Raw genomic sequence first — 13043 nt, forward strand, 5'->3', positions numbered from 1 at the left:
GCCTTTGAGCTTCAATAGTAAATTCAGATTCAATCAGCAAAGAATGAAGAAACCGCCAAAGACCTGATATATGTCATTTATTAACGTTATTTCGCAACAATGCATATCATAAATACAACAGAGAGTGGTTTTGTAGTGTAAGCCGGCATGACTTTTACAGTAAACACACAAAAGAGATAATATCATCTAAGAGGTCCCATTTTGATATGTTTCTATCTCATTTATATTAGTTTTTATTTTTTTAACTTTACATTAGGCACTGCAATGCAGTGCCACATAGTGTCGTGCAAACATTTTCAGACCAACATTGACAGCAGACAAAAATGCCCACTGAAATAAGGACATGTATGGGACTTCCCTGCCAGTATAAGTCAGTCAGTCAGTATTTTCTAAGCAACTGTGATAATAACGCACTTACAAACAAACAGGTAGCAATACACCTCTTACTATTTTCCAACCCCCCCCAACCCTTTTTGTCAGACAAAGGCGATTTTCTCTTTGATGGCTTGTGAGCCTGGAAGAGACGAGCGAGTCTTTTACCCAGTGAGGTAAAGGTCTAATTGCACATGATGGGAATGGACAGAGGGACAAACGGACGGACAGACCGGTGCGCAAGCTGTAGTCGCTAGCGCGTGGAAGCATGGCGTTGGTTGCTGTGGTTACTTCTGCTCCCGCCTCCAGATGATGACCATGCCGGTGGCGTCTGAGGAAGCGAGGAGGGACTCGTCGCAGTTGAAGCTGACGTCCAGCACGGGGCCACTGTGGCCCTGAAGCTTGTTGACGATGGCCTTGGTGTTGCGCTCCACGTCAAAAAAGTACACGCACGCGTCCTCGCTGCCCGTGACTGGGGGAAAAAAGAGAGAGACACGGTCGAGGTGAAGATCAAGGTGAGAACATCAAAGAGCTTGCTATCATTTCCTAATAAATTGCTCTCACCCTCAAAACAATAAACATACACAAGATCCTTTCAAAATGTCCTAAAGGGACACCAGGCAACGTTTTCATGTTAATTACTCATCTTCGTAAGTCGGTATATGGTTAAATGACTCATTACAGGGCGAATGAAGACTCTCTCGCCCGCCCCTACTGCCTGTAGGAAGAATATCCTGCTTGCAAGTTCAGTGTATCGTACCCGCCGACCGAAGCAGGATCAGTTTACATCCTACATCCACAGCACAGAGGCAGGCTAACGAAACGCTAGCAATTGTTGCAAACGTGTGTATAATGGCAGAGCCGGCGAAGAAGCAGCGAAAACCCTTGACGGAAGATGCAAAGAAAAGGAAAAGAGCTTCAGACCGAGCGAGGGGAAGTTTGATACTAGTACTAGACCGATACAAACTATTATACAGTGAATGAGCTGGATGGGCCCCAGGTGTGTTAAAATCCACTCTGATCATGTTCTTGAACAACTATATTGTTGTTCTGTTCATGTTCTTGAACAACTATATTGTTGTACCAGACGGGCTCCCCGTCCAATGCAATACAAAAACCCTGTTGTCACTTTGGTTCATTCTTTCCCCATCTGACATCAATGTTGACTATCACATCTACCCAGAAATAAACCCTGTGGAGCATTGGGTATTAGTGACAGCCAGGTGCATTGTGGGTAGCAATAAAGTACCTATGCAGGCCCCCTGCCTAAAGGACATGAGTGGGCAAAAGATGCTGTGGAGGGGCTGGGAGCCGTGCTGGATAGGGAAGCTCCTCTTCAGCTGCAGAGTGCCCTCGTTGTCCACCACCCTGTTAGAAGACACACACACACACACACACACGCACACGCACACGCACACACACACACACACACACACACAAACACACACATACGATTAGCCCCATAAGATGCTATTCGCAACATTCTGAGAGAAAGTAGTCAAAGATCTTTTAACATACTAACAGCTTAATTAGTTTAGTTCAAACAACTTAATTCATATAGGAATCATTTCTGAGTTCAAACCAGCCATGCCACTCATACTCATTTAAAAAGAAAAGCATCTTAATTCTGTTCTCAAACATTCTTCACATTCTGGAAGGCTCTTCAAAGCTATTTTTGGAACCATTAGATGTAATTATAAAGAAGCCTGAGGGGGTCTTTTTTTGATGTGAAGTGGAGCAATGACAGGAACACTAAAGCTCTTCAATGCTTTCACCAAAAAGAAAAAAAGGAAGATTATTGAGAACAGGCAATGTTTCAGAATCTTTTAAGTTCTGAAACAAGACAGTGGAATCCTTGAAGAATTCCACACAGCTGCTTTCATCTCTATAAGAAAACCCCGCTGACCTGTAGAGGAGCAGCTTGTTGACGCAAGCATTGACCAGCAGAGAGGGGTCCCTGGCCTCACGGCTGATCCAGGAGCGGGCCGAGATACTGGAGATGGGGCTTCCCTCTGTCACCACCAGACGCTTCGCTTTGGTCAGTTTGCCTGAGGAAGACGCACACAGGGCACTGGGTCAAATAGACAGCTCCTCATAGAACCCCTCCACATCAAATCACCTCAATTAAGTTTTAATGTCACATTTAAATTAGTCATCACACTATAATCAATCAATATTACAAGTGTTTGTATTACAATGTTAGCTGTTATGTCATAACAGAAGTATTGCCATGTTTGTTTAATGTAATTATAGAACTATTACAATGTTAGTCTTATGCAATTGCAGAAAACCAAGAATCATCTATTTGTGATTCTCCAGCAGTCATGATGACACCGTACCTGTGGCCATGTCGAACAGGAAGGAGAATATGCTTCCTCTGTCGTCTCCGGCCCACAGGATCTTTCCTGGTGCGTCGAAGGAGAGGGACATGACTCTGCCCGTCAGTTTACTGGAGCCTCCCTTCACCTTCTTCCCTGTGGAGATGTTCACCACCTGCAACAGGTGCTTACTGTTTCCCACCTACACACACACACATACATACACACACACATTTAATATACTAGACCATATTATGCCTAAAAAAACGCAAAAAACTAACTGTGCAATCAAATAGTGGGACTGAATGTGAGTCAAAAACAATACAAAGTAGTAGTAGTAGTAGTCGTAGTAGTAGTCATAGTAATAGTAGCCTCTGGCCTAAACGTGGCCTAAACAAGTAGTTGCAGTAGTAGTAGGAGCATCAATAACATTAACTTTTAATTGTAATAAGAGGCTCTTGGTCTAAAGAAGTAGTTGTAGTGGTAGTATTTATACTACTACAACTCTCTACTGTAGGAAGAAGCTCCTTGACTTTGGAGCTATGGCTTACCTTAGTAGTAATCATAGTATTAGTTACTGGCTTCCAATAGTTAGCAATCATAGTATTAGTTACTGGCTTACAGTAGTTAGTTATCGCAATATTAGTCACTGGCTTACAGTAGTAATGGTAGTCTTACTTACTGATTTGCAGTAGTTAGTAATGATAGAGTTAATTATTGGCTTACAGTAGTTAGTAGTGGTAGTCTTACTGGTTTACAGTAGTAGTAATGGTAATGTTAATTATTGGCTTACAGTAGTAGTAATCGTGTTATGAGTTAATGAGTTAATGTCTAGGGTGGGCAGACTCACCACCGTGAGGTTGTTGTTCATGGGCTGGAAGGTGCAGCAAAGCAGCTCACTGGCCTCAGGGTCGCTCACTTCCCGAATGCAGCGCCCATCCTCTGTATTCCAGATCCGCAGAGTACCGTCCTGAGACGTCGACACGATGATGTCATTGCTAAGCGACCAGGCAAAGTCAGTGACCGGGCCCGCGTGGCCCCGAAGCGTCACCTTGACCGCCGGAGGAGGTGGGGACAGTGTCATGATTGACAGGGTCCCATCCAATGAGCAGCATGCCAGTAGATGCTTGTCGTCATTGGCAAACTGTAGTCTTGGAACTACATGGAACCCATAAATCAGACAGGAGAGAGAGAGAAGACCAGGAAAGCAGTTAAAACCACAAATGGCTATAACGTTAGTGGAACTACATAGCCTCATTGACACCAGACCCTTCTCAATTGAGGTCTGGAAAAGGTTAATTGACTTACAACTTCCAGCAGGAGCGTAACTAGCAGTGAAATTAAACTTCAATTGGTGCATTAAACTCTTCCCAAATGGTTTCAGAAGTGTAGCAATTTTGTAAACGAAGGTTTTAAACACAGTTGTTTACTCAATTCCAAAGAAATACACGTCCATGCTGGATTAGTGACTGTATTTGCGTGCCCGTGTTTTAGAGACAATGGAAATGGACTTCAATGGCCCCTTGGCCAGACGGACCTGCAGAGCAAATCCCAAAACTGCCGAAAGTTCGTATGAATATTCCTAGGCTAGGAACTACACATTTCACCCGCTACTTTCCAAGTACTTTCCAAAGTCATGAGGCTACTATTGGTACACTACCCCATGACATTTTAAAATCATTTTGATATGCTTTCTATGGCATTTCATCCATTTTAATGTTTTTTTCTCTCTCCTTAAGAGAAAACACAGCTATGACAGCTCATGAGTCATCCTCTGCCTCACAGTTATTAATGTTGAACACTATTTTGCTGACCACTTCACTGACTTGGTTCACCTTCACCAGCTGTCGAGGTCCACTGACAGGCTCTGAATCAGCTGAATGCATGACAGACGGATGCTGACGTCCCACCGTTGCGCCCTCAATGACCACAAAAACACTGCATTTGGTGTATGCGGCACAGCTGCCTCCGACCTCTGCCAGCTAGGAATGTGCCATATCATAACTGCGCAGGATTTACCTGTAGAATTCCTGCCCATGATAAGAATTTGTCATATTGCGATATTAATGATGGCCTATAGTTGATGGCATGTTTGAATATGCACCCAAAACGTGGGGCAACTCACAATGAAAAAACAAGCATGGCACAGGGCAGAGTTCAAACTGTAGGCGAGGAAGAAAACTTAATTGCTGACGATGGTCAAGGTTAAGTTTCACTTTTTTGTGTCTGCATAGCATCTCATGTCTATGAGCTGGCCAAAAAGACAGCAGTGACTGGGACTAGTCTCTTCTGATCATTTACACGGTCATCGCAAAACAATACTGTGATATAGTTTTAAGTCTATATGGTCCATCCTTACTGCTAGGCTGGCCACTCACCAGCCGAGTCGACGTGCTGGTCAAAGATGTGGTGCATGCCAGCGAAGGCGTAGTTCTCACTCAGCGTGGTGTCCCCTGCCATGGCACGGCTAGCCTCCGCCACTGAGGTGGGCACGAGGCTGCCAGGGGGCCTAGGACCAAAGAAAGACCAAAGTTTAGAGAATAACATTAACAAATACTATATACATCATATAGTTCATGTTTTTAGAGTAGTTCTTTGATGTAAACGGATGTGTTGTACACTCTCATGTTAGTCAATAGCCTTTGCAATTAAGTTTTGTTCCTGTGCCGCAATTGGTTGAGCAACTGCTGGAACAAGGTGTGGTACTAACAACACCAAGATCAAGGGATTGAGTACCTCACATATAGGAAACTGATGAAAATGTATAATTGTTATGAATTAAATTATCTGGTGATTAATAACCAGGTTTTGTAATAATAACCTTTGTTCATGTAAACACCATAACCTGAATATGATAAAAACTGGGATACGCCTCATAACCAGGACACTGAAGAGCATGTAAACACAGTCATAAATTCATAAATTAAACAGCCTGGTCAGGTCCCATCCCTGATGTGTTGTTGTTGTTGTTGTAGGGGCGTTACCTCTCGTCGTAGACGGCGCGGTTCATCTGTGCCTGCAGCTGGTAGGAGCCTCTGCTCACAGAGCGCCTGTGGCCCCGAGCTCCCTGTGCCCTAGGGTCCTCCTCAAAGTCCTGAAAGGAAGACGGGTGAATGGAGGGATAAAGAGACAGAAGAATAACAGATTGAGAGAGAGAGAGAGAGAGAGAGAGAGAGAGAGAGAGAGAGAGACTAACTCTCATGCAGTAAAGCATGCTTAATTACAACTTCATTACACATAGCAGTCCCAAGCCATGCAACGCAGACCAACAGAACTAAAAATTATACAATAATGAACAGAAATGAAAACAGCAACTTAAGAAGGCACTATCAATACAATCATGCACTTATGATAATGAACCTTCTCGCTTTAACATGAGGCTGATTGGCATTGAAAGTGCCTCTGCCTCAACAAACTTTCTCAATGTTTAATTTTTCCACTATGACCGTAATAACCGTTTCCTTTTGTAATTTTGCTGTCTGTTTAGTATCTCCTGCAGTGCTAACTGTTATTCAAATACGTTTTAATATATTTCTTTCTCAAATGTTTCTCTCAACCTTCCACTTTCTTTATGTCTCTTTACTCTATTCATCTGTCTTTCTTTGGCTCTCTTTTGGCTTGTTCTATACATTCATGTCTACCACCCCACAGTCCTAATACGTATCTGAGTCTTGAGTCTGAGACTATGAAGACTGAGTCTCATTAAGCCTACACATCTGTATCTGATCTGTAGCAGCTTATAATGACAATCCCTCAAATTTCACTTTCATATTTCACTCTTCCCATCTCTCTTTTTTTTCACTCTTCCTCCTCATCCTCTCTAATCTCTCGTTGGATAACATTGGTTATTCTAGCCTTTTATGCTCAGATCCCTACCTCACTTATGCCCCCCTGAAGCTCTGAAGCTAACTGGCTGCTGTTAAAACCTGCTGAGACCCTTACTTTCTCAATGTCTCCCTTCACTTAGTAGTTTTTTTAACCTTCTTTTTGACTTGTCACCTTCATCCTTCTCATCTTCCCATCTCTCTCCCTCTCTGTGAGCTCACTGTTGTAGATTTCTGCGATGGCTGTTCACAGTGGTCTGATCAGATGTCAACTTATTTCTCTTCAATATTTTGCCCGTCTCCCATCCCTCCTCTCCTAATCAATCTCTTTCTCTCTCTTTCTCTCTGTGTGGGCCTAACCTCCATGCGGTCCAGCGTGGTGCGGGAGCTGCGCACGCTGCTAGCCCTGAAGCTGCTCTGCTCGGACAGAGGCCCATAGCGCAGGGCCAGCAGCTGGCTGCGTACGCGCAGATACTGCTTGCGCAGCCCCGGCTCAAAGCCGCACTTGGCGTTCTCGCGCAGCAGCTGGCTGCGACGGCGGATGTACTGGGTGCGGAACTGGGGGAACGTAGGCGTGCGGTAAGCATTGTACCTGCAGAAACAGTGGCACAAACCATACAGGGAAAAAGGTCAAAATGAAACACACGGACACACACAACCAAAACACACAGTAAAAAACTAAACAGCAGCCCAGTGAAATCCAGCACCCAGGAAACAAATGCAACTTTAAGTGTGTCATGATGGGCGTAGGTATTGCAAATTATACTGTCGATCCGAGCAAGTATAATTTCTGAGACTCACCTTGCGTCGACTGCCAAGACCTGCTGCCAAACTGCAGCCATTCCACACAAGGTAGCAGGGTAGCCTAAGGCAGATGTGGCGTCAGGAAACTTAAAGACAGAGATAAAGAGGACAAAGTTGTTTATCTCGCATACAACTCCTACAAACCATACTCCTACAAACCTTAATCCAAACAGCCGTCCAGTTAATCAACACAGGAAGTGACAGCAGTCATAACACATTTCTCCCAGGAATATGCTAACATTAATTCAATTCTATGGAGACTGGCAGTTACAGTAATGAGCAACTAGGCGTGCAAAACGATTGAACAATCCAAATAGCTAAAAAAAAAATAACAAAAATCAGCGACGACAACAACCTCAAACGTGGCCGATATCATCAAGCCCTCGGAGGAAATTAGCTAGCTGCATGCTAAATAGACAGCTATCTATCCAACTACTGTTAGCCAGAATTGTGGCAGGTGTGTTTCGGCCATTCATTTGATTGATAACAGCTATGTATACATGTAATTGAGACAATATAACGCCAGTAACGTGTTATTAGCTCGTGACAAAGATGATGGACTAGCAACGACAGGCACATTTTTCAACCCTGGATCACAGCGGGGGCAGCATGCTAGCAAGATGCAATGTTTTGAGGAAAAATCCCTAGCAATGCTAGGGAAGACGCCAGATATATTGCTAGCTTATTAGTTAGCAAGGTAGACAGTTTCAATGGACTCGAAACAATAACAGTGGGTTTTCCACCATATCTATAGTTTCCCCGGAGAATATAGATGATGATCATAAAGATAAATAATATTTTAAGTCCTTACATGTCTACGGTATGAGTCATTTTTCAACCCACCTTCTTTCCAGTACCTTTCACCGATGCATTTTGCTCTGGACACTGACAGACCGTAGACGGGTCATGTGACATTATTCCACCCACCCCACTGCGCTGCCAACGTTATCAGATCTATAACACATGAGGATTAGAATAAATCAGCCGAAATGCATACGTTTACTTCCACTAATCAGTTATAATTGGCAGATGCCGCAGTATTACTATTTTGTGAACACATTTAAGGTTTAAGGTATTACAGGGTGTGTTCGTAATCCTGTCGAGGGACACAGATGCGGTGAAAAAAACTATCATTCATCTTGGTGACAGCACTGTTTGCCTGAAAGGCCTCAATATGGAAATCTGTGTGGTAATATAGCCCTAGCCTACATTGTGTAGGGTTGTATCACTGTGGACCAACTGCAACATTGTGAACTGAGATAAACAACTTGACATTTTTAATATTTAAATAAATAAATAAAACAATGTAAAAATACTTAAGACACTAAGAAGGGCTTCCATCTCCTCTTAACCATCTCCATCTCCTCTTAACATTAGTTAAAGACTGGAGCCACACACACTAAGAGCAATATTTAGAAAACAGGAAATAGGCCTTTTTGTAGACCCAGATACAAAGTGGACTATCTCCTAACTCTGGGTACATTTTTAAGCAATGTTCTCTAATGACCCCTTGACCTTCATGAGATCACAGTCCCTGTCTACCAGGGCTGCATTCATGAAGGCCTTTCCTTTGATTGTGCACTAAATTACCATCCAAGTCTAAAATGTTCTTATCCAAACTAATATCATATGCAATGTTACTTTGAGAAGATTACACTAATTCTGTCAATCAGAACACTGAGGTGGACAACTGTAGGATGTTTACCGTGTACAGTACATTATAAAACAAAAGGCCGCAGAAACATATATTAGGCTTTCTCAGTGTAGTTAGTGTTGCAAGACTCACTCAACATATCAATACAAACACTGTATTTTAGATCTAATAAATATGTCAGCCTACATACAGTATATATGATGTAATATAATGCAGAGTGTATAGCCTACAGAGCTTCATTACATGCTAATTAAAAGCCTATATGTTTTATACATGTATGTGGAGCGCTGTACATATGTGTTATATTTGTGACCTTTCATATTCATAAAGACAGTATAGGAGCGAAGCATCCACACGTCTGGGGAGACAATGGCGGGATTATCTCATGGGCACAGGCGTCTGCTTTTCACCTGACCTCAGCAAAGCCTGATGGGATGGCAGGCTCGCTCCGCAGCTGACAGGGCTCTTTGCTTGTTAGCGTGCTCTTTCGCGAAGGGGCCCCAATGGCCGCTGCATTGACCAGCGTGAGCCATAAATGTGGGATGGGAATGACGGAGGTCACTGCATTTTCAAAAAGAGTGCAAAGACTTTGGAGTACAGCCAAAATGCCAGGAACAAAAGGTATACAAGGAAATCTCTAAACTTTTATTCATAATTTATTTTTTTATACAAATTATGGGGTCCATATATAATACTTGTATTGCTTTTATAATCAATTTGAGGATATAAAGTCACTGTTTTATCTACTTTTGGTCATAAGGATAGCTAAAGACTGAGGGGGGATGTACAGAAAATATAATTTCCTCTGAGGGGTCTACATTAACAAGCTTAGGTTGATGTCATGGGGACATAGCATCCAGTTATTACTCTACAGCAAATTTCATGTTTGGCATTTTAGGGAGAGCTTTTCTAATGAAAATGTCTAAAATATCTTATATGTCCTCTAGGTAATAAATCGGACAAGAAATCAGCCACCAAGGTGAGACCGAGATTAAATAAATACCATCCATTCCAAATAGAATTGTGCATGATAAAGAGATCTTTGACATTCCATACTACACCTCAGTTACATATGAACAGTCTACTGACCCTCTATGCCTGTTTCCTCACAACAGCAGCCTCAGAGTCCTAAGGAGCAACCGAAGAAAGTTGATCAGAAAGGAGATGACAACAAAAAGCAAGGAGGTAAGCATTGACCACTGAACAGCCATCAGACATGATACGGATGCAGGGTGACGAGATGGCATCTAGATTAAGATCAATGATCTACATCAGCCAGTGTGAAGACATGACTGTACCTTCTGGTACAAAAATCTGTCTAAGGGATGCATGCAAGATTGGAGTAAATATCTCCAGTCTGAGGACACTAAAGGTCAAAACTATGTGTCTTGTCCACCGGTTTGATTGATTTAAAATTAAGTCAGACAGATGGAATTCTATGGAATATTTAATTAGGCCTACTGTCAAGTGAAATGAACAAATCAGTTACTGACATGAACAAAAACAAACATTGTTCAGTTTTAGAGCTTGCCTACACTTTGCTACCTAGAGACAGATCTGAATCACGTACAGTCAGTGACTCAATAATCACCTGTTGGAGGAATTCTCTCAGTTCCACACTGGGAAGGTTTTTTCTGCTTGAGAGAAAAATCTCCCTGTACGTTCCTATTGTCACCCACGTAATTAATGCTTAAAGATGGCCCAACCATTTATTAACGCTGCAGTAACAGCAAACTAAATAGTAACTCACAGTTTTAGGAACATAGACTAGTTCACATTGCAGTGTGGACCTTGTTCATGCTATACCACTAAATGCTCAATAATAATCAAATGATTCTAATAGTTGTAGAATAACTTAGTAATAACAGCAGTGGAGTAGCTGAGCATCAGTTTGTGTTTCCAGTTAAGTTATCTGTCTGTGTGGCTTTCTCTCGCAGGACAGCCGAAGGGAGAGAAGCAATAACTTCCAAGCCTTTGTGAAGATGGCTCTAGAGACACTTCTGGGTTCCTGTCGCCGTAAACATGGTGGCCCCCGGGGAAGGCAAGGCTGAGATCACTAAACCACACCCCTCCCCACCCACCATCCCACCCTTCTAGCCAATCAATGGCGGCTCATCTCGTCTTGTCATCATGGAGATGACCTGAAGCCTCCGGTCAGTGTCTACCTCAGTGTCTGCCAGATCCAAACGTCTTCCATCTTCCCCCTCCTGCTGTCTTCACCTATTGGCTACTCAGGATTATGACATGCTGCTGAGGAGCTTCTTTGATGAGCCAATGACATGAGATTTTGCTCACAACCCTCTTCCAGCCCCACCCCTTTATAACTGACTCCGCCCCTTTTCAGTGACTATCTTATGGTCCTTACCTATCTTGTAAATAAACAAAATAGATAAATGAATAAAGACAATAATATATTGGATACAACTCGGTCATGAAGGATTAATCAAACAGTGTGTTATGTTATGTTTTAACAATTTACAGTACATTGTAAAAATATCAATCACTCACATATATGAAAACATATACTCACATTTCCTTCACAATATTCATATTAGGTTTTTATGAAACTCAGTCTCAGGTTCACCTCTCTGATGCCCGACAGAAATGTAGAAATACTCAAACATAACAAAAGAGTCTCAGAAGTACAGTTTCTTCTGGTTAAAAATTTAATAAAAGCATCACACATTTTCATATATTTCATTTTCTCACACGCACATACATACAGTACAGAGTAAAAGTGAAACTAAAGGATAATGTGTTGGGAAAACTAAAGAAAAGACGAATATGAAATTAGGTCAGAAAGTAACAAAAGTACAAAATAGGATAAGTTATAAAGACCAACAATGTACATTAATTGTAGGGTATCAACTCAATGACTTGATTATTCCAGTTGGCACATACAGTACATTGTTCAAACAACATATTCAAGTTTCCATTTTCAGTGTAAACTAGCTGTTCTATTAATCAAATCATTACAAAGTTGTACCCCAGTCGAGATGCAAATCAAAACATGTTTTCAAAAACAAGTCATTAAAGTTGAACTAACAAAGGATAACATGAATATAGGCAGAGGCAAATATAGCAACCGAAGGAACGCCCTTGTTGAAAGTTTAGAGGGTCGGGAGAAGAACAGTGACTCCTGAACAGATCTAGGGCCGATGATGGGTAAATCCGTCTTCTGCAGCACTGGTGTTCAATCCTGCCACTTCCGCTCCATTTGTATCACGTCATCCAATCTGCCGTGCACGTATCCCATCCTCCCCAGTTCTTCCTGTATGTATGTGTCTACCTCATCAGTGACACTCTTCCAGAGAGTGTACACAAAATGATCTACCATTTTAAAAATCTGTGACAGTTGTTCAATGATGCTTTTGGGAAACGCAGCCCAAGAATGGCACTGATACTGAACAAACCTAATCTATCTAATCAAAGCATATTTACACTGAATATAATTATAACACATTGACTTTAATCAGAATACTTGGAACCAGGACGTACGGGAAACACTCAGTGCAGGGAGGGAGCTCTAAGAGTAAGTGTGTTACAGGATGCACGGGCTGAAGCACTAATGCTACTTTTCTGGAAAACAAATGTGATTGCAAAACGACTGTAACTAAATGAAAACTATGCACTGCAAACTGCAAACTGTACACAGCAACATACTCAAGGGATAGGATAGTTCTGAGCAAAGTCTCAGTTCAGTTCAGTCTCAGTTCACACTGACACACCACCAGACCATGTTCTGCCATGTGTGTTCACTGACCACTTGCTACCATGCTGAGAGTGATTTGATTGCTAGTCGCAGATTGTGATATGTTTTAATAATCAACTAGTAGATGTCTCTGAACACATGCAGTGCTTGGTGGATGAGCTGGTAAACTCAGTCCACTGGCTACAACACTAATGTGTGCAAGCTAGGGCTCTGAGCTACCTGTGTCATCCAGCTAAAATGGCCCTAAACTTGACAACGAGGCTTCTATTTATAGCGTCTTTGGCACGGCTCAATGGAATGGCCTGGTGCTGTGTGTGTATGCCTAAGGCAAGGAAAGACAACTCAGCCTCTCTCGAAAG

General features: G+C 42.3%; 1 protein-coding gene and 1 long non-coding RNA gene across 3 annotated transcripts; one reads left to right on the top strand and one right to left on the bottom strand.

Moving 5' to 3' along the window:
• Positions 1-60: 60 nt before the first annotated feature.
• Positions 61-8235, bottom strand: wdr13 (WD repeat domain 13). 2 transcript variants are annotated; one of them, XM_048242072.1, is made up of 10 exons: positions 8162-8235; positions 7316-7404; positions 6875-7106; positions 5675-5784; positions 5069-5199; positions 3541-3848; positions 2712-2892; positions 2279-2420; positions 1622-1740; positions 61-844 (listed from the first exon to the last, which is right to left on the bottom strand). In XM_048242072.1, the coding sequence occupies exons 1-10, from the start codon at positions 8231-8233 to the stop codon at positions 660-662; spliced, it is 1569 nt and encodes a 522-aa protein (XP_048098029.1). In that variant the 5' UTR covers positions 8234-8235; the 3' UTR covers positions 61-659. The 2 variants fall into 2 exon arrangements, with proteins under 2 accessions (XP_048098029.1, XP_048098030.1); XM_048242073.1 differs by having other exon boundaries at positions 8130-8202.
• A 1270-nt stretch (positions 8236-9505) lies between these two features.
• LOC125293908 lies at positions 9506-11391 on the top strand. Its single transcript, XR_007193452.1, has 4 exons — positions 9506-9593; positions 9920-9951; positions 10088-10157; positions 10910-11391. It is a non-coding gene; the product is annotated as an uncharacterized LOC125293908 (long non-coding RNA).
• The last annotated feature ends 1652 nt before the right edge of the window (positions 11392-13043 follow it).

Source organism: Alosa alosa, chromosome 4, assembly GCF_017589495.1.
Source record: "Alosa alosa isolate M-15738 ecotype Scorff River chromosome 4, AALO_Geno_1.1, whole genome shotgun sequence".
NCBI classification, from domain to species: Eukaryota; Metazoa; Chordata; class Actinopteri; order Clupeiformes; family Clupeidae; genus Alosa; species Alosa alosa.